Below are 22388 nucleotides of genomic sequence, written 5' to 3'. Positions count from 1 at the left end.
ATGGAAATGTATCACCAGTATCAAAGCATAAAAAGTATTCTAAACACTCTGAAATCATCAAAACACCAGCAAGTTCAACAGACCATTGCTTATAATCCCAGAAAGTTCATGAGGTCAAGTGCAAAAGATGTGTCAGAAGGAACAGTCAGAAATGTTGTCCATGAAGACATCAGATATAAGTCTTATATGATGAGGAAAGGTCAATTTGTCAGAAAAAGCAAAAGAAAATCACTACATCAGATTTAAAAGGCTCTTAAACAAACTGAAAAATCCAGCAGAAGAAGATTTGATTTTATTTTTCTCAAACAAGAAAAACTTTGACCAAGATCAAAAAGTTAACAGAAGAAATGACAGATGGTTATGTGCAGACACTTCTGAAGTTTCAAGTGTTATACATACAAAAATTCCATGCAACTGTCATGGTTTTAGGGGTTGCCAGCAATGAAGGACATGTGATGCTTCCTTACTTCTTTCCACAAGGCCTTAGAGTTAACTCTGCCACCTACATTGAGGTCCTGGAAATGATTGTTTAGTCCTGGATAGACAATATATTAAATGCGAGGCCTTATGTATTTCAGCAAGACTCTGCACTATCACACATGGCTCTAGTAACACAGGAATGGATGGCTGAAAAATTTCCCGATCACATAACCCCTAACATTTGCCTCTTAATTCCCCAGATCTCAATCTATTGGACTATTATACATGGAGCGTTATTGAGAGATAGGTCGATGAACATGCCCATAACACCAAAGATTCTTTGAAAGCTGCCATAGTCAGAGTAATGTCCAAAATGAACCAGGACCACTTGATTCAAGCATGTAGATGATTTAGATCTCATACAGAAACAGTTGTTGAAGCTGAAGGTGGCTTTATTGAATAACATTATAGAAAAGAAGATTTATTTTTATTCCCATAGCATAAATAAAGTTATTATCTGTTATTATATATCTGTCTCTCACCAGGTAACCTTGCACCTCCTCTACAGCAAGACACCTGTTCCTGTCTCTCTGCCTTGCTTTCATCATCTGACACAAGAGCACCTCCTCCAATGCCCCTTCCCCTCTCTAAAGATTTTTATCTTGCAAGTACTTGGTGACCCTGTCAGTACAGGTGTTACTTAAAAGCACCCAGCTCACACTGTAAAGTGGTTGACATTTGGAAGGGCACCCAGCTGTAAAAACCTCACCAAAACTGACCTTGCCTATGCTTGTGCTATGTAAAAAAGCACTAAGTCCACTCTGCTGAGTAGTTGGTGTTAGGAAGGGCATCCAGTTGTAAAAGTCCTGTCAAAACAGTTACAGATATCTGGTGCAAGCTTCTGCCTGGCCGGCTCTTGTCAAACCATCCTACTCATGCCAGCATGGAAGGCAGACGTTAAACGATGATGATGATGATATACGAATTTAATAAGTACCTTTCATGACACTCAATTCTTGAGTCTTTGTCATAATTTTCTGTCATTTAAAAAATAAATACCCACATATTTTTATACATATATATGTGTGTGTATTCATGCGGGTTTGCATGTAGAGCTCATTCATTTGGCTCTAAAAGTCATCTTTCCATTTTCTAAAGTGAAAACGATCCAACTGTATCTTTAAAAATACTTTTTACCTGTATTTTCTTCAATGTTTACAGTATGTTAGAATTAAATCTTCTTCATTTTTCATCTGTTCTTGTTCATGTTATTTTTTTTTTATTGACTGAAAAATTGCTAAAATATTCTAAAAATTTTTCACTTATCAGATTTCAATGATGTAAATTTTTCTGTTACTTTACCTTCTGCAGCTAAAAGCCAGGAAATCTCGCAAGCGAATTATTATGGCTTCTTTATATCTTGGAACTGGCACTTTGGAGCAAGAGCTGGTATGTGTTTTTTCTTGATGATTCTTCAATCATAATTTATTCTAAATGAGCACGAAGGCAAGAAATAGACTTTCACTTCCAATTTCTAACTTGTGATTATCAAGAAAACATTTTCAACAAAACAAAAGAAATTTAGAGGAATAGTTCTATCTGGTAAGGTTAGAAAGATTTTAGAAAGACTAATGATTTTTAGAATTCTTACAAGAACAATCCTCAACCTAGTTATATGACATTTAAAGTGACTGTTAGTGAAGGTGTGTGACTCAGTCATTAGGGTGTTTGGTTCATGATCAGAAGGCCGTGAGTTCAATTCCTGGTGGCACGTGTATCCTTCAGTAAGACACTTTATTTCACATTGCTTCAGTTCCTCAGCTGGCAAAAGTGAATTGTACCAGAAATTCAAAGAGCCAGGCTTGTCACATTCTGTGATAAAGTTATTTTATTAAATTCTTCATTATTACCAAAATTAATTAAAACAAAGACAGTGTATTTTAACTGGAATTTAGTAAGGAAAAGGTTAAAAATGGAAAGAGTTGGGTCCTTGATCTTTGTATCTTCTCCAAGATGTTCATCTTGAATAACCAAAAATTGATGAATACAAGCAAATTATGGTGAGGAGGGAATTCAGGGTAGCCAACCCTCTGGAGAGATAGGATGGAGGAAAGTTGTTAGTGTGTAGCTTCCACTGGGCAACTTTTTATTTTTATATTTCCTGATTATCAGTGGCACCAAATGTAAGAAATGATACAATAAGGGATCTTAGTGTCCCAGCCAGATGCCTGGTCCAAATTCTTGCAACTCTGCCGAAGGCACCCACAGTCCAGGAAATGGTATTATAGTGGGGTATTTGACTTACAGGGTTTACATGCCAAAATTCAGTTTATAAAAGTATCTTTTATTTTTTATCACTTACTTGTTTCAGTCATTGGACTGTGGCCATGCTGGGGCACCACCTTGAATGGTTTTAATCTAACAGGTTAACCCCAGTACTTATTTTATCAAAATTTGGTACTTATTTTATTAGCCTTTTTTGTTGACATGCAAAGGTACGAGGACGTAAACAAACTGACACTGGTTGTCACATGGTGACTGGGGAAAAACACAGACACTAAAGCACTTACACCCCCCCACATACACACATGTACATGCACACACAAGCATATGCAATAGGCTTCCACACAGTTTCCTTCTACCAAATTCACTCACAAGGTCTTGGTCAGTCTGGCTGCACAATGGAACTGAACCTGAAATCAAGTGGTTGCAAAGTGAGTTCCTTGTCCACACTGCCATGCCTGTGCCTTTTATATCTGTATATTATATCAATATATTTAAAACATGTCTTTTGATGATAAACAGATTTATTGCTTTTTTTTTATTGATTACACTGTGTAACATGATTTTTGCCCCTGGGTAGCAACTGCTATTTCCTATTTGCTTACTTCTAGAATGTATGAAAAATGGCTAATATTTCCTTCAAACTTTGCTTTTGTTACATTTATTCAAACACCAAAGAATCCCTCTCAACACATGGCTATGATGCTCCCTGCTCATGATTAGAGATGCACATAATTATCAGCCACTAAAAGACATCCTCAAGTGGTTAAGGTCAAGCGATGGACAAACAAATCTGTGGTATTGAGTAGAATATTTGCTATAATGATATTTCTGCTTCAGCAGCTCAGCGCTGAATCTATCTGAAATGTAATGGAAAAACATTGATGTCCAGGTGACAAAAGCAAAGTTTGTAAGGAATAGTAGTAATTTCCTTTGATTTCCAGACAGAAGCAAATCAGAAATAACACTTACTGACCAAAGACAAAGAAAAAATTAAATTTTTTTGCACAGTGTTATCATTTCCTTATGTTTTTTCTTGAATTTATTTCTAGTCTTGATTCTCTATTTCAGGTCGATTCTTTAAATGAGGCCTGTCGCCAATCACTTGCTGAGGGAAATAAAGACTTTGATGTTCACATTTTGCTTGATTACACTCGCGGTCGAAGGGGTTCAGAGAACTCCTGCACTATTCTCCAACCTGTTTTAAGTGCCTATCCCCAAAATGCAAGACTCTCATTATTCCATACTCCTGATCTTCGAGGAATTTTGAAGAAGATTATGCCCAACCGTTACAATGAAACTATTGGATTACATCATATGAAAGTTTATTTATTTGACGATAGTTTAATTATCAGTGGGTAAGTAGTTGTTTTTATATGTATTTTTCTTGTTTCCATTTATAGGCACAAATGTGTTTATAGGTGCAGATGTAGCCTAGTGGTAAAAAGCTTGATTCAAACCACATGGTTTTAGGTTCAGTCCTATTGTGTGGCACCTTGGGCAAGTGTCTTATACTGTAGCTCTGGGCTCACCGAAGCCCTGCAAGTGGATTTGGTGTATGGTAACTGAAAGAAGCTCATTGTATGTGTGTGTGCATGTGTGTGTGTGAGTTTGTGTATGTGTATGTACATATATATAATAGAGACACCCTTTGGTCATGAATGACCGTGGGATTGCACTTAGAAAGTTACCCTCTAAGGCACAAGTCCAGGCAAGGTTGTCTATGGAAGACCAGCAGTCACCCATGCATACCAACCTCCCCTCTCCACACCACCGATGTTATCCAAGGGAAAAGCAAAGACCAATACAGCTTGGCACCAGTGATGTCACAACTCATTCCTACAGCTGAGTAAACTGGAGTGATGTGAAATGAAGTGTCTTGCTCAAGAACACAACCCACAGCCTGGTCCGAGAATTGAACTCATACTTAATGATTGTGAGCCTGATGCTCTAACCACTGAGTCATATATATATATATATATATACATATATATATATATATATATATATATATTATATATATATATATATATATATATATATATATTTGTCTGTCTGTGCTTGTGTGTGTGTGTGTGTGTGTGTGTGTGCTTGTGCACATACCTTGATATCAATGATAGTTGTAAATGAGAGTCACCATCATGCAGGTGGTGTTTTTGTTTCCAGTCTTTTGTGAAACATTGTCTGGTCATGGGGAAATATTACTTTGTCTGGAAACAGGTGTGAGTTGGCAACAGGAAGAGCATCTGACCATAGAAAATTTGCCTCAACAAAATTCCATCTGACCCATGAAACCATGGAAAAATAGATGTTAAAATGATGATGATTTAATTTTTCAGAAAAAGTTTTCAGATCAGTTTTATTATAAGGTCATGTAAAGCAATGGATAAGACCTTCTGAGTAAAGCAGTATAGTGTTACTAACAGTAGAAGGTACTCATATGACAAAGATGTCATAGCCAGATTTGATCTCATGATGTTGAATCTAATTGAGCATGAAGATGGCAATATGCTCCTTTACAGACCTGTCCAACCCTTATTTAGGTAATCTCTCTACCCAGTTGTTTGATCTGATGGAAATAGCAATTAAATCACTTTTAAGTTACACTTTAATTATTTAAATATATAAAAAATACATTGATCTATTTAGCTCTCATATAGGGGATGGTCATAGCTGAAATGCTTTTGATCATAGGTTTACTTAATCAGGACTGACCTTGGGCTAAATAGCAGCAACATCAGTTTTTAATACAATAATGATAACAGCAGCAGCAGCAACACATGGCAGCAGCAATGCATGGCAGCAGCAGCAATGCATGGCAGAAAAAAAAACAGTTAAAAAAATAGTAAACTAAAGAAAAATTTAGATTTTAAGATAATAGGTGTAGGCATGGGTGTGTAGTTTAGAAGCTGACTTCCCAATCATGTGGTCTTGGGATCAGTTCCACTGTATGGCACCTTCTACTAAAGTCTTTGGTCAGTCCAAGCCTATGAGTAGAAGGTGCCATACAGTGGAACTGATCCCAAAACCACATGATTGGGAAGTCAGCTTCTAAATTACACACCCATGCCTACACCTATTATCTTAAAATCTAAATTTTTCTTTAGTTTACTAATTTTTTAAAACTGTTTTTTCTCTAATATTCTAGTAATCTAATTCTCTTAGAAACACTAGTTTTTTATAGACTTTCAGATAAAGTGACTAAAGTTTCAATTTCTTAGCTAAGAACTCTTTGAAATCGCTCTCAGTTTTGTAATAAACTACAATATTCGATATTCTCTAATTCTCTTCTGCAACTCTTTTCCTAATTGTCCACGTTTTGATAAAATCTCAAAGCAGTTTTATCATTCCCAACAATTAATCAGTTTTAATTAGTGTGTCTTCATTGCTCAATTTACTGAAGCTTTTCATTATTTAGCACATTGTCAATTTACTGATTCAGTTCTGTCTTGAACAATGAGATTACATAGTCTTGGCTGCAACTTTTTTAGTTACAGCTTAAAAATATAAATTTGATTTAAGTTTCAATTTTTTTCTTACATCACCATCGTCCTTTAACATCCACTTTTCCATGCTTGCATAGGTAAACTGAAAATTGTTGAGGCAGATTTTCTACAGCAGATTTTCACCAACCCTCACCTGTTTCCAATCAGGATAATATTTGTCCATGGCTTGACATGTCTTCCATGGAAGATCGGATATGAACCATGTTGCTTGTATGATGGTGATGCTCATTTATAGCTGTCACATAATGTCACGACAAGGATATGCATGAACACAAGCACTCACCCACATATCTAGACACATACACACACAGACACACACAGGTATATATACAAAACATTTTATTTCACATTGCTCCATTTCACTCAGCTGTAGAAATGAGTTGTGACATCACTAGTGTCAAGCTGTATTGGCCTTTGCCTTTCCCTTGGATAACATTGGTGGTGTGCGGAGGGAAGGCTGGTATGCATGGGTGACTGCTGGTCTTCCACAAACAACCTTGCCCGGACTTGTGCCTTGGAGGGAAACTTTCGAGGTTCAATCCCAATCCCATGGTCATTCAGGACCAAAGGGGATCTTTATATATATATATATGTGTGGCACGTAAAAAACACCCACTACACTCACAGAGTGGTTGACGTTAGGAAGGGCATCCAGCTGTAGAAACATTGCCAGATCAGACTGAAGCCTGGTGCAGCCTCCTGGTTTCCCAAATCCTGGTCAAACCGTCCAACCCATGCTAGCATGGAAAACGGACATTAAATGATGCTGCTGCTGATGATGATGATATATATATACGTGATAAGCTTCTTTCAGTTTCCATCTACCAACTCCACTCAAGAAGGCTTGGTTGGCCCAGGGTTATAGTAGCAGACACTTGCCCAAGGTGCCACAACCACATGGATGTAAATCAAGCTTCACACAATCACACCTGCACCTTACTTTGGGGAAAGATGTGAACATCACAACATCCTACAATCTTTTTTCTAAAAACAATAATGAAACTTGATGTTGCTTAGGTAAAAAGTCTTTATTTCACTCCTTGAATTACTTTTACTGTCTTCATATAGGACTTATAATCTCATGATATATAGTCTTGTCTAAACCATTTGTTCTAATTTATGGTTATAATTATATTACACTGACCCTTAGGACATGAATATCTTTAATATTTTCTGAACCAAAAGAGAAACATTGACTTTCACATTTACTGATGGTATTTACCTGCCCTGTGGCAAGTTATATCATTTTTATAGTAATTCCTTGCTGGTTTTATGCTGTGAAACTGAGAAACCAATTTGATCTATCTTAATATTTGAGTTATGCATGCAGTTTTGGAAAATTACATGTGCACAAAAACAAAACCAAAAAAAATTGGTCTAAGAAAAATACAATTTTTCCATATAGAAAATAGACAAAAGTTACTCTATTTACTGTCAACACTCTGCAGACCTGCTTAATTCAAGAGCAAAAGCTTATAAACTAATAGAATATGGAATTTGTTTCCTTATAGATTATGTCCAGTTTCTCCAAGGCATATAGTCACCTGAAAATATAGATAGCTATACATGTGAGTTGTCAGATATTATTTTTGGAATTTCTCTTTTTGGTTCTTATTAATGACATTTCTTTAATTGAAATACAATATGTCTTTCCTCTTTGGACTGGACATCTAGCAAGAGGGACTGAGATCCATTGATGTGTTGATTGCTTGCTTGCTACTCTTGCAGGGACCACTGTACTGGGACCACTATCCTGGGACCACAATCCCAGGATAGTGGTCCCAGAGATGTTATAGAGCATAGAGTTGACCAAGACCACCAGTGCTCCCCATCAATTCCCATTATATTTTCTTATGCATGTGCTTTATGTGAGCTTCTCAAAACCCTGTGCACTGTAGGGACTGGGTATGAACTAGAGAGAAGAAGATTCAAGTTTATGCACCAACTAGTAGGGCAGCCTCATAAGGTGTTGCACAAGGCGCAGAACCCTTGTACCATATTGTGGAAAGCTTCTGCAGGGAAAGCTTTCGTTTTAAGGATAGTGTGCTGTGATTTGAGGGAGATTTGGATGCTGTTTTCACAGATCAAACAAACATGTTGAAGTTCCCTCATTGGCTCATATGGCTAAAAGTAAAATTAACTGCAAATATCTCCAGTCTTGATGGATTTATACTAACCCTAGTTTCATGATATTAAGTGGACAGATTTTAACTATCTTTGTAATAAGATACAACATAGTATTGGTATTACTCCAGATAACCTTATACCTAATTCTAACAGCTAGGTGAAATGAGGTACATCAACATGTACCTCAGTACATACATAAAAAGTTTTATCATCCCAAAACACTACTACCTGGTTGTTTGGTGCTGTTAGTGGATTGCACTCTGTTGTAAGCATTTGGACCATTCTTTGGACTGAATAATTCCTCCTTTCTTCCCATTGGTCACAAAAACCTTTCAAAGGGTCATGGACACCACTCTTCCTTCTCTGGTTAACCTATGAAAAAAAGAAAAAAAAAAAAAAGAAAAAAGAAAAAGAGAATAAAAAACAATGCCTGGTGTAGATTTGAACTCAAGACTGAGAGTTAATTATCTACTCAAATATTTTGACTTCAATTCAGAAGAAGGATTCTGAATGAATTTGAACTACAATAATAATTAATAACATAGGAGAAATTATTGAACCAAGAACTTCCTGTAAGATACTTAATGAAATTAAGTAATTTTTTTCTCTTACTTTGAAGTCTTATTTATGTTACCTTATTTGTTGGCATAAAAGGCACAGGGAAATTTTAGACACACCCTAATTTCAGCAGTGCATATCCAAGAGAAAAAGTTTTTTGTACATTAAACCATATAACATAGGCCCAGCTTCACAAATAAGACTGAAGGTGATTTTTTTGTGGCAAAAAACAAAATGGATCTCTTTGGTTATTATTTTCCCCATAGCCATTTGATGTTTAAAAACTAGTTTTATAAAAACTTCTTTCAAAATTCCTGTTTTATTTTTCATTCATTAACTTGTTTAAGTTGTACTATCTGAAATGTTAGAGAAAGAAATCCAGTTGTTTCTTGAAATACATACCAATACATAAATCTAAATCAAAATTGTTCATAGCTCAGTTAACTGAATCATTAGACTGTTCTTTTATCCTTCTACTTGTTTCAGTCATTTAACTATGGCTATGCTGCCACACTACCTTAAACGGTTTTAGTCAAAGAAATTGACCCTAGGATTTATTCTTTGTAAGCCAAATACTTATTCTCTTTTGCCAAATTGCTAAGTTACAGGGACATAAACACACCAACATTGGTTTTCAAGCAATAGTAGGGGGACAAACATAGACACAAAGACACACAACCATAAATATATATATATATATATATATATATATATTATGATAGGCTTCTTTCAGTTGCCATCTACCAAATCCACTCACAAGGCTTTGGTTGGCCTGAGGCTGTAGTAGAAGACACTTACACAAGGTGCCAAGCAGTGGACTGAACCCAGAACCATGTGGTTGGGAAGCAAGCTTCTTACCACACAGTCATGCCTGCACCTGTTATTATTTTTTTTAATGAAATTTTTATTTAGCAACATAATGTTACAAGTAAAGAAAGAAAAAAGTTAAAAGGATAAAAGAATAAATTATAGAGAAAAAACCCTTAGAATTACTCCAACAAGGGAGAAAGATAAAAAGCAGTGGGGGATTAAGCAACAATAGGAGGGAGTAACAGAGTGTACACCTCAGTCCAAATGATGCGTTCAGTCACATCTCAAGGATACAATTGCAAAGACATTGCACCCAATCATGGCCGCTGCCAGCCTCCTCTGGCACCTATGCAGGTGGCATGTAAAAAGCACCCACTACACTCACGGAGTGGTTGGCATTAGGAAGGGCATCCAGCTGTAGAAACATTGCCAGATCAGACTGGAGCCTGGTGCAGCCTCCTGGCTTCCCAGTCCCCGGTCGAACCGTCCAACCCATGCTAGCATGGAAAACGGACGTTAAACGATGATGATGATGATGATGATGATGATGATTACCTCAGAAGATGTATGTGTGTGTGCTTGTGTTTGTTCTTTGACACCCTGCTTGATTACCAGTGTAACCACTAAGCTACAGGGACAGACAAAGCTTGTTTATGTCCCTGTAACATAGTGGTTCAGCAATAGAGACCAACAGAATAAGTACCAGACTTAAAAATAAGTACTAGGGTTGAGTATTTCAAGGCAATGCACTACCATGGCTACAGTCCGATGAAAGTAACAAGTAAAAGATAAAAGATAGCTCTAATTGATGGAATATCTACATTCCTTTGTTGTTATATTTGTGTGCAAGGAGATTCTTTGGAAACTGCTATAGGGTAGTACATAATGTGTAATGCTAAGGGTAGAATGTGAACTCCTGACTCCCTGGCTGTATGTTAGTTAGGTATGCTAGCAACTTGGGTGAAATGAAGAATTTATAATTAACCTTTTTAAGACACACACTGTTTTGGTATGTGTAACCAAAAATGTCAAGATTTTTTTTTCTATTGAGTTATGTCTACTGAAAGACAATCTCTGATTAGTTATTACTCTTCAAAACCAACCATTGACAACATTTGTTCCATCAAGCTGTTGGATCCACCTCAAAGACCTTTCAGTTTGTATTGCTTGGGCTGATCAATTGGCCTGGGTGTCCCAAGAGGGTTACACTTTCCTATCTAGAGATATTCTAGCCTTACACTTTCCTATCTAGAGATATTCTAGATTTAAACTTGTGACCTATGGATTGGAAATCTAATGTAAGCAATTTGCCAGCTTCACACCTTACAATCTTTCACACAGAGACATATTTACTGAAGCTAGGTGAGCCATGAGAGTAAATTAAATTTCAACAACGGTACTGTTGCTGTTGTTTAATTCCAGGTCAACTCTGAGCAAGTAGATCTATGATCAAAAGTATTCTAACCATGGCCATCATAGCTTTTCTTTTCGGATGCATTATCTAATGTGTCCTATATTTTTCCAAGATGATAGTGGTGTGATCTGAGAGAGATTTGGCTGCTATTTCTAGCAGATCAAAGGAAAATGTAGAGGCTCCTTCCTTGGCATGGGTGTACATTCAACAATGACCTACTAATGCCTTTCTACACCTATTTCTATCTATACTATATTTCACACACTGTATGCATTCATGCTGTATTCTGTTATGAAACCTTTTATACTTATTCATGAAGTGATGGGGTAAAGGTTTACATTAGTATAATGTTCAGCACCCTATTTCATTAGCCACAGTAGTACATTGCATTAAGGCAGAATTTCTCCAAGAGACAGTCAATAAGTACTGTGGTTCTTTACACTTGGCTGACATCCAATACTTTAAATGTGAAACTCGTATTCATATTAAATATACTTTGTAGAGAGACTCCTGGTAAAAAGTCAGGGTATGAAAGCTATCAAAGATATCAAGTTTCACCAAAATTGTTATGGGTGTTACAATGTTGTTTATATTATCCCTATTTTTGCAGTGGAGTCTCACTGAAATAAAAAGAGATCTCAAAATAGGGAGCCAGCTGTATGTACTTTTCAGAGAATTTTCAGAGAATTTTTGTCCATCAATAAACAGCAGGAAAGTTGGGGAAACTGTTCTTAATGAATGTTTTGCAAAGTCTAGTAACATGAGGAAGAAATTTCATCAATAAATTTCAGTCCCACTGCATGGCACCTTGGGCAAGTGTCTCCTACTATAGCCTCGGGCTGACCGAAACCTTGTGAGTGGATTTGGTAGACAGAAACTGAAAGAAGCCTGTCGTATATATATATATATAGTGGTTGGCGTTAGGAAGGGCATCCAGCTGTAGAAACATTGCCAGATAAGACCGGAGCCTGGTGCAGCCTTCTGGCTTCCCAGATCCCCGGTCGAACCGTCCAACCCATGCTAGCATGGAGAACGGACATTAAACGATGATGATGATGTATATATATGTATATATGCATGTGTGTGTATATGTTTGTGTGTATGTCCCCCTCCCTCAACATTGCTTGATAACTAATGCTGGTGTGTTTACGTCCCCGTAACTTAGCGGTTCAGCAAAAGAGACTGATAAAATAAGTACTAGGCTTACAAAGAATAAGTCCTGGGGTTGATTTCCTCAACTAAAGGCGGTGCTCCAGCATGGCCGTAGTCAAAATGACTGAAACAAGTAAAAGAGTAAATACCCAGCTATAGGTGCAGATGTGGATATGCGTTAAGAAGAAAGCTTTCCAACCACATGGTTCTAGGTTCAGTTCCACTGCTTGGTACTTTGAACAAGTGCCTTTTACCACAGCTCAAGACCAACTAAAGTCTTGTGAGTGGATTGGGTACATGGAAACTGAAAGAAACTCATCATAAATGTGTGTGTGTGCATGTGTGTGCCTATGTTCGTGCCCCCAGTACTACTTGACATTGGTATTGGTTTGTTTATGTCCCCCATAGCTTAGCAGTTCAGCAAAAAGATACTGACAGAATAAGTACTAGACTTTAAAAAAATTAATACTGGTCAATTTCTTCAACTAAGTCCTACACAGTAGTGCCCCAGTATGGCTGCAGTCCAATGATTGAAAGTGAAAGATAAACAAGAGCATTCAGAGAGCACAAGCCTCCACCAAGGCAACACCAACGTTCTCTCAATAATTAGCCAGAGATGATTTTTTAAATGAGAATATCTGAAATAAACTCAACTGTTCTCATAAACGAGAATACTAAAAATGAACCTGACTGCTCTCAAAAATTAAGTACACTGGAAATACACTGAATTTTAGATTTTCTGGTTTTCTAGAAGCAGCCTAAATATATCTTCTTTCATTTTTTACTTGTTTCAGTAAGAAGAATTTTCAGTTTATTTTTTTAAGTTTATTTTTTTCAGTTTATTTTTTTAAAGTCTGGAACTTATTCAATCAGTCTCTTTTGCTGAACTACTAAGTTACAGGGGCATACCAACACTGGTTGTCAAGTAGTATGAGGGACAAGCACACACACACACACGCGCATGCACACACACACACACACACACACACACACACACACACACACACACACACACACAATGGGCTTCTAGTTTCTGCCCACCAAAACCACTCACAAAGCTTTGTTTGGTTGATCTGAGGCTATAGAAGACACTTGCTCAAGGTGCCACAGTGGAGCTGAACTTAGAACCATGTGGTTGGGAAGCAAGCTTCTTACCACATAGCCACACTTGTGTCTATATACGTAAAATATAAAATAACTATGAAAAGTAAAGAATCAAATTACAATTAACAAGTTGAAATTAATACATTTCTAAAATAGGCTCTGTTTCAAATTTATTAATCCACTTAAAATTCATAAAACATATGATACTTTACCATATATACAGTAAAATGATTATAAGATGAAAATAAAATGAAGAAAAGTAAAGAACATGGTTTTATTGAGCATATACGGGTACAAATTAATACGTTTCAAAAGCAGTGTATGTTTAAAGCTCTATCAATTCACATAAAGAAGCAAAGAACAAAACCATTTTTATTTAGTATACTGTATGCAAAGAACCCAACATCAAAAACTGGGTTTGTTTAATCAATATTATGTATTGCAATGCATTCCACAATATTCCTGGATTTCTGGAGATTCCAGAATTCTAGAATTTAGGTAACAGCTCTAGTATTGTAGTATTATTTTTTACAGTTTTGAATTATTGAAGACTAGGCTTTGGTTTTTGCTTATGCCAAGTATGTGGCATTAATGTCTCCTAATTTCCTTTCTGCTCTTCCCACATATTCTTCCATTTTTTTTGTTTTGTAGATAGTTAAGAGTGATTCAAGGAAATTTTTTTGATTTTTCTAGCCTCTTGAGTGATCACATTGGCTCATAAAATTGACAGTTGCGTGTCTCTGTGTTTGACATTACTAACATCACAAGAAATGCTAAAGAAGAGGTGATTACTGGTGCATGTGCACACACACACACACACACACACACACAGGCATGAGCACATGTACTCTCTCTCCCTGTCTCTTCTGATTGATAATATGGGGCGCTTACACATCTAATATACTGAACCAAACAATCGTAATTGATTAAACTTGCATCCATTGTAAGAAAACCCTGTCATTATCTTAATGACTAACTCTAGTCAAGGAAGGCAGGAGAGAAATTTCTAGAATATAAATAAATTAAAATGAATTAAAGCTAGAATGCAGAATAGCAAGCCTGATCTTTGGCACTTTCTCACAGGCAAATAAAAAATACATGTTTTAGAGATTGTAGAGGGGTTTCATTAGTTTTCTTGGTTGTTTCTGAAGATTCTTCATCAAACTGGCGAGGTGCTGACTGCTATTTATTTTTAATTTGGCATAGTTTTCTTCCTGATATTAGGAAGTTGCAGTGATAAAATTATGTTATTAAATCAGCTTTATATCCTTTAACAGAATTTGGCACTCAGTTTTCAGCAGGAAGCTGTCTGGCACTTGTTCTGTAGAATTTTCTCATTTGTTGCATTGGAAACATGCCTGGTTTGTCTTAAATGCAGAATAATCCATTGGCAGTTTTTATTTATTTGAAAAATACCTATTGTTGTTTATAAGAGTCTGAATTCTGGCAAAATGATTAAAGATGGTTACCGTTACCTGCCAAAAATGTCAAAGGTTTTCACTTTGCCAATAACATATTAGATTGGAGCCTTAGGTACGTATCAGCAAAGTTTCTTCCTTGTTGCTCTGTTTACTTTAGATGAAACTTGTTGAAAAGAGATGCCACTTTCACCAGTTAAGCACAGTTGCACACGATCATTTGTGTGAACAAGCAAATGTAAAATTATCTTCCTTCCTTAATTCATGGAAATATAAGATGTTTCACGACTATCTATTAATGCAAATATCTTTTATCTGTTATTTGTTTTCATTATTTCACTGCGACCATGCTGGGGCACTGCTTCAAAAGGTTTAACCAAACAAATCAACTCCAGTACTTCTTGTTTGTGTTTTTTTTCTTCTTAAGTCTGATACTTATTCTATCTGTTTTTTTTTTGCTGAGCTGCTTAGTTACAAGAATGTAAACAAACCAATACCGGTTTTCAGGCTGCAAAGGGAACAAGCATAACACACACACACACATGCATGCACACACTCACACACCCACCCACACACACACACACACACTTTCTCTGTTTACACATAGTTTCTATCTACTAAGTTCTCTCACAAGGCATTGGTTGACCCACAGCTATGGCAGAATACAGTTGCCCAAGGAGCTGTGCAATGGGACTGAACCTTCAAACTACTTAGTTGCAAAGTTAGCTTCTTAACCACACAGCCATTAAAAAAATATAATGATAGGTGTATGCTTGTAATTATGGTAATGGGTGAGACGCCATTGGCAATGAGCATGGCGACTGTCGTTAAATGTCTAAAATAAAGTCAGTGAAGTTATGTTGAGCAGATGGGGGATAAACGTTTAGCAAATTAATGAGACATTCATCTTCAAAGGAAAATATACTTTTAACATTGGATGTCTGTTAATATTTTCCAGATAAATATCATAATAATAAGGAAAAACTGAGTGAGTTATGTATTTCATATTTCTTCATCTTCTGTAATAATAATAATAATAATATAATGATAATAATAATAATGATAATAATAATAATAATAATAACAATAACAACAACAACAACAACAATCTTTTCTACTAAAGGCACAAGGCCTGAGATTTGGGGAGAGGGGACTGATCAATTACATTGACCCCAGTGTTTCACTGGTACTTATCGACCCTGAAAGGACAATATGCTGCTAAGCATTTTGCCTGGTATGCTAATGATTCTGCCAGCTTGGCACCTGAATAATAATAATAATAATAATAATAATAATGCAGTACCAGGCAGTGGTTCTCATGGCTTCTGTTTGGAAGTGTTATCATGTACATTGTTTTGTCTTGGTATAAAAGATGGGCTACAGCAAATATTCTGCTCAATACCACAGATTTGCTTGTCAGTTCTTTGACTTTAACCAGTTGAATTATTCTGCATATAAGACAAACCAGGCATATTTCAGGGTGGGGGTGGACTAGTGAATTACATTGACCCCTAGTGCTCAGCTGGTATTTATTTTCTTGACCTTGAAAGGATGAAAGGGCAAAGTCATTCTCAAACAGAATTTGAACTCAGAATGTAAAAATAAACAAAATGCTGCTAAACATTTGGTCTGGTGTGCTAACGATTCAGCTAGCTCGCTGCCTTAACAACAACAACAACAACAATAATAATCCTTTCTGTTAAAGGCACAAGGCGTGAAATTTGGGGGAGGGGGATAGTCGATTACACTGACCCCAGTACGCAACTGGTACTTAATTTATTGACCCTGAAAGGATGAAAGCAAAGTTGACCTTGGCAGAATTTGAACTCAGAATGTAAAGACAGATGAAATGCCACTAAGCATTTTGCCTGGTGCATTAACAATTCTGCCAGCTCACCACCTTTAACAACAGCAGCAATAACAACAACAATAACAACAACAACGACAACAATAATAATAACTGTCACTTTTATCTCAGAAGCATTCTCTAATTTTTCAGTTTCAAGTGTATTTTCCTTACAGTAACTTCCCATCACCACCATCTTCTTCTCTCCTGCTGCTTTGTTTAACTGACTTGTTTCATGTATTTTAAACATGATGAATGAGATAGTCTGATATGTTATATCTAGCATTAATGCTTTTAATATCAACACACCAGAGACCACCTCTGGTTTTGCGACACAAGGTTAGCCCTAATGCTTAATTTAAAGTCTTCATAATCAAATTTAAAACCTCTTGTCATAATTTTATGTTTAAGAGGTGCAATGGCCCAGTGGTTAGGGCAGCAGACTCGCGGTCTTAGGATTGCGGTTTCAATTCCCAGACTGGGCATTGTGAGTGTTTATTGAGTGAAAACACCTAAAGCTCCACGAGGCTCCGGCAGGAGGTGGTGGTGAGCCCTGCTGTACTCTTTCTCTCACTCTTTCTTCCTGTTTCTGTTGTACCTGCATGTCAAAGGGGCCAGCCTTGTCGCACTCTGTGTCATGCTGAATTTCCTCAAGAACTACGTTAAGGGTACACGTGTCTGTGGAGTGCTCAACCACTTGCATGTTAATTTCATGAGCAGGCTGTTCCATTGATCGGATCAACTGGAACACTCGTCGTAACCGACGGAGTGCCAGTCGTTTATGTTTAAGAACATTTTATTCTTTTATGTTCCAATCACAAAATACTCATTATAATGACAAAATTAATCATTTTACTAAATCTTCCAAAGTATTGATTGCCAAATTAATTGAAACACATAGGGATATTATTTCAATAAAAATCATCATCATTGTTGTTAGAATGTCCTCATGACTATGCTTGTAAGGATCTTTTTTGGTCATGGATGACCACATTATAGTACTGGCTCAGTGGTTAGAACATCAGGTTCATAATCATGAGCTAGTGAGTTTGATACCTGGACTGAGCTGTGTGTTGTGTTCATGAGCAAGACACTTTATTTCACGTTGCTCTGGTTCATTCAGTTGTAGAAATGAGTTGTGACACCACTGGTGCCAAGCTATATTGGTCTTTGCCTTTGCCTTGGATAGCATCAGTGGCATGGAGAAGGGAGACTGGTATGCATGGGCAACTGCTGGTCATCCATAAACATCCTTGCCTGGACTTGTGCCTCAGAGGGTAACTTTCTAGGTGCAATCCCATGGTCATTCATGACTAAAGGGGGTCTTAACCTTAACCATGCTTGTATGGGTCGGATGGAGTTTATTGAGGCAAACTTTTCTACATGCAGATGCCTTTCCTGTTGTCAACCACCATCTGTTTCCAAGCAAGGTAATATTTCCTCTTGGCCAGACACGGTTCACACAGAATATTGGAAAGGAATAACACTGCTTGTATGTATGACGGTGGTACTCTCATTTACAACTATCAGACATGAGTCTTGCATGAGAAAAGGATATGGATAGAAGAAGAGGTTCTTGATATTTGAAAAGAAGAAAAATTTAGAAGAAAATTATTCAGTATGTCATCAGGTGGGCTGGGGTGCAGTGGGAATGATAATGATGGGGTGGTGTATATGTAAATGGATGTAACTTGTCTTGACGAATGTGAAATTGGCTGGTGAAATTTCTTTTTCACCATAGATCATCATCAATTTATGTACATCATAAGTAGATGAGGGGGATGTTGATGATGATGGTGGTGGTGACAACAGTGATAATCACAGTCTTGAATGCTCAGAATCTTACCCTGCTCATTATGACAATACTTTTTTTTTTTTTTGCTAGTAATAAGGTTGTTTTTATTTTTAAAAAGAGGAGTACTGTTGACTGAATTGATCCTTTTATATTGCTGCTGTTAGCACCAGTTATTATTTTATTGTGATGGGAGAGATAGTAAGGTGAGATTTAACTGAGGATACAGGATACAAAATCTGTTGCCTGTTGTTTAACACCACCACTTGGCCCTTAGATTCCTTTAACAGAGCCTATCTGTTATAAGGCCTTCAGCTGGATTTCCAGTCTGAAGATAACTTTCTCCTTTCCTCTTGCCTGTCACAAAAGCTTTATAAAAGTTTTATGTGTACTGTCCCTTCTTCACTGACTTCCCCCCCCCCCCAAATAGAAAAAGAAAAAGGAAAAAGGTCCCAAGTATACTGATCTATCATCTCAGCTATGCCATCTTAATGTTATCAAAGAATAGTAAGAAAAGACAGCAGAGAGAGCAAGGTGGCGGAGGGGAGAAGCCTCCAATAAAACAACCAATACGATCATTATTGATTCAGACTGTCATATATAATGGTAACTTCTAATTAGGAAATTCAGCAGAGGAGTTTCCATGACAAATCCTGTGCATATCACCCTCCTCATTGTTTCTCGTCTAGAATAAATAAAAGGCCATCTGTGACTCTCCAAAGAGAACTCAGTGTTTTTTACTCTTGGGCTTTAATGTCTTCCTCAAGCTATTGTTATGCTTAAGTGGAAGAATATGTTGAATATGTATGAACTCTCTTTCAGTGTTGAGTACATTAAAACAAGCAAAAACAAAAAAGAAAAATTTTGTCTTTTTTTTTTTTTGCATCAAAGAGGACAAGAAACATGATGGACGAAATCTGTAAATATAATTGGAAATATTTTACACTCAGAATAATAATTCCATTTGGGTCAAGTATTTGCATAAAAGAGTGCTAAATCAAGCTCATTCTCATTTGGTATGCTATTAATCAGACTACTCTTAATTTTTATAAAGTGATAGTCCCAGATGTATAGCAGATAATTGATAGAATTTTGGCTTTAAGACTATTGATTCTGAAATGAATAACGAGGAATTTTAATAAGAATTGACATTTTATCAGTTCATCATTTTCTTCCAGTCAAATAAATTCAAATGGAAATTAAGGGGAATGAAATAATAATAATAATATAATGATGATAATAATGATGACGACAACAACAACAACAGCAGCAGCAGCAGTAGCCACAACAACAACAACATCAACAACAACAACAGTATTAATAATAATTCTTTCTACTATAGGCACAAGGCCTGAAATTTGGGGGAGGGGACTAGTTGATTACATTGACCCCAGTATTTCACTGGTACTTAATCTATCAACCCTGAAAAGCAAAGTTGACCATGGCAGAATTTCGCCTGGCATGCTAATGATTTAGCCAGCTCACCACCTTGCTAATAGTAATAATAATCCCTTCTACTAAAGCCACAAGGCCTGAAATTTTGGGGTAGGGGACTAGTCAATTACATTAACCCCAGTGTTTCACTGGTACTTAATTTATCAATCCTGAAAAGATGAAAGGCAATGTCCACCTCAGTGGAATTTGAATTCAGAACATAAAGATGGACAAAATACCTATTTCTTTACTACCCACAAGGGGCTAAACACAGAGAGGACAAACAAGGACAGACAAATGGATTAAGTCGATTATATTGACCCCATTGTGTAACTGGTACTTAATTTATCGACCCCGAAAGGATGAAAGGCAAAGTCGACCTCGGCAGAATTTGAACTCAGAACGTAACAACAGATGAAATACCGCTAAGCATTTCACCCGGCGTGCTAACGTTTCTGCCAGCTCACCACCTTAGATGGACAAAATACCACTAAGCATTTTGCCCAGCATGCTAACAATTCTGCCAGTTTGTCACCTTAATAATAATAATAATAATAATAATAATAATAATAATAATAATAATGATTCCTAATTTTGGCACAAGGTCAGCAATTTTGAGTGGAGGGAGTAAGATGATTATATTGCTTCCCAGTACTTAACTGGTACATTATTTTATTGACCCCCCCACAATGGAAAGCAACGTTGACTGTGATAGGATTTGAACTCAGAATGAAAAGAGTCAGAAGAAAAGCTGCTAAGCTTGCCACCTTAATAATGATAATAATAATAATAATAATAATAATATAATAATAATTTTCTTAAATATGAAATAGCCTGGCTATGGAAAATGAAGAAGATGAAGATGGTGCTAATTATTTTGGGGTCCTCGGGGACAGTATCAGAACGTAATGGCAGACGAAATACCACTATGTATTTGGCCTTGCATGCTAATGTTCCTGCCAGCTCGCCGCCTTATGATATCCTATATTTCTGTATATCTAAGCTTTTTTTCTGTCCAATGTATTATTTTCTTTTTAAGAAAGTCAAGTATGATTTAAAGGAGCTTTGGCTGCTACTTCTAATAGATTAAGCAACCAAGTAGCTCATTAGCTCGTTATGGCAGGATCTGAGCTTAGAACAATTGGAATGAAAATAAACAGTGCAGCACTTCAAATCATGTTTCTGCCAACATAGTTGCCCTTCTCAAATTGCTCATTGTATGTTCGCAGAGGGAGTTTCTTTGTGAACATTGTTCATTAGCTTTGGGCCTGACATATGGGTTGTAAGTCTTCATTCCTCTCATTGATTATATGTATATCTCTTAAGTACTCAAGGATAACAGGTGGATCTATGATAACATTTCAATAGTTAGCCTTATCTCACACCATATAGTTTACTCTTGTTCTCTCTTTCCCTCTCTCTCTCTCTCTCCTCTCTCTCTCTCTCTCTTTCCTTCTCTTTCTTGCTCATCTTTTTTCCCACCAACAGCTGGTGTTTGATTGCCATAAAGAAGTTCTACACCCACACTTCTCTTATTTCTCAGTGAAAGTGATGGTGTTGGTTGAAGTGTGTGTAGGGATGTGTGTGTGTGTATGTGTGTAGGGATGTGTGTGTATGTGTGTGTGTGTGCTACAGTTGGGGCTTCTTAGTGTGTGTGCATATTTTATCTGAAAGATTTCTAGTTTACTAGAAAAGCAATAAGACTTTTGTAAGCCAGTTAGGTAGAATAATAGTGGTTTTGAATTTCTTACCAATACACTGCATGATTTATTTATAATCTGATTCTTGGATGCTTATTCTGATACTACTGTTAGTTATGTTTTTATCTTTTCTTGATAAAGAAAAAATTTTTTTGATTATAAGTAAAAACCACTTGTGAATTTTGTATAAGAAAAAGAAAATGTGAATGGAACTAAATAGATTGATTTGCTGATAAAGTGGGGAAAAAAGGTCACTGGAGAAGATGAAGATTGAGTTTTTAGATAGAAGAGAATGAGACTGTGATAAAGTCAGTGAGATAGGAAAAGTGGAACTGACAAAATAGATACTGGTGAGGTGAAAGATGGTTAAAGAGGCAGCAGAAAACTGAATATTTGTTGAAGTAAGCAAAATGTTGGGTTTAGGATTAATTTTTTTGTCAATGTTTTTAAGAAAAGAAAATCATTTCTGGCATTTTATAATTAGATAAAACTTTCAGAATTGTGATTTACTTATTGGTTTCTAGTTGTTTTGATAACACCATGTACCATGACTTTTGTCCTTGGGTAGCAATTATTATTTCTTATTTGCTTACCCCTAAGAAGTATGAAAAATGGCTAATATTTCCTTCAAATTTTGCTTTTGTTATATTTACTCAAACCTCAAAGAATCCCTCTCAACATATGGTTATGATGCTCCCCCACTACTTCTGCTCATGATCAGAAATGCACATATTGTCAGCCACTGAGGGACATGCTCAGGTGGTTAAGGTGAAGTAGCTGACAAGCAAATCTGTGGTATTGAGCAGAATATTTGCTATAACGAT

General features: G+C 36.5%; 1 protein-coding gene across 5 annotated transcripts in view; it reads left to right on the top strand.

Moving 5' to 3' along the window:
- The window catches only part of LOC115214762 (CDP-diacylglycerol--glycerol-3-phosphate 3-phosphatidyltransferase, mitochondrial), a 307311-nt gene that overhangs the window by 191534 nt on the left and 93389 nt on the right, over nt 1–22388 (top strand). For all 5 annotated transcript variants that reach the window (XM_029783799.2, XM_029783790.2, XM_036503260.1 and 2 more), the window contains exons 3-4: nt 1792–1869; nt 3775–4061. In XM_029783799.2, coding sequence (XP_029639659.1) covers nt 1792–1869; nt 3775–4061 — 365 coding nt within the window. The remainder of the gene's footprint in view (nt 1–1791; nt 1870–3774; nt 4062–22388) is intronic.

This window comes from Octopus sinensis, linkage group LG1 (assembly GCF_006345805.1).
Source record: "Octopus sinensis linkage group LG1, ASM634580v1, whole genome shotgun sequence".
Classification (NCBI taxonomy): domain Eukaryota; kingdom Metazoa; phylum Mollusca; class Cephalopoda; order Octopoda; family Octopodidae; genus Octopus; species Octopus sinensis.
This window is presented reverse-complemented; position numbering and strand designations above follow the sequence as displayed.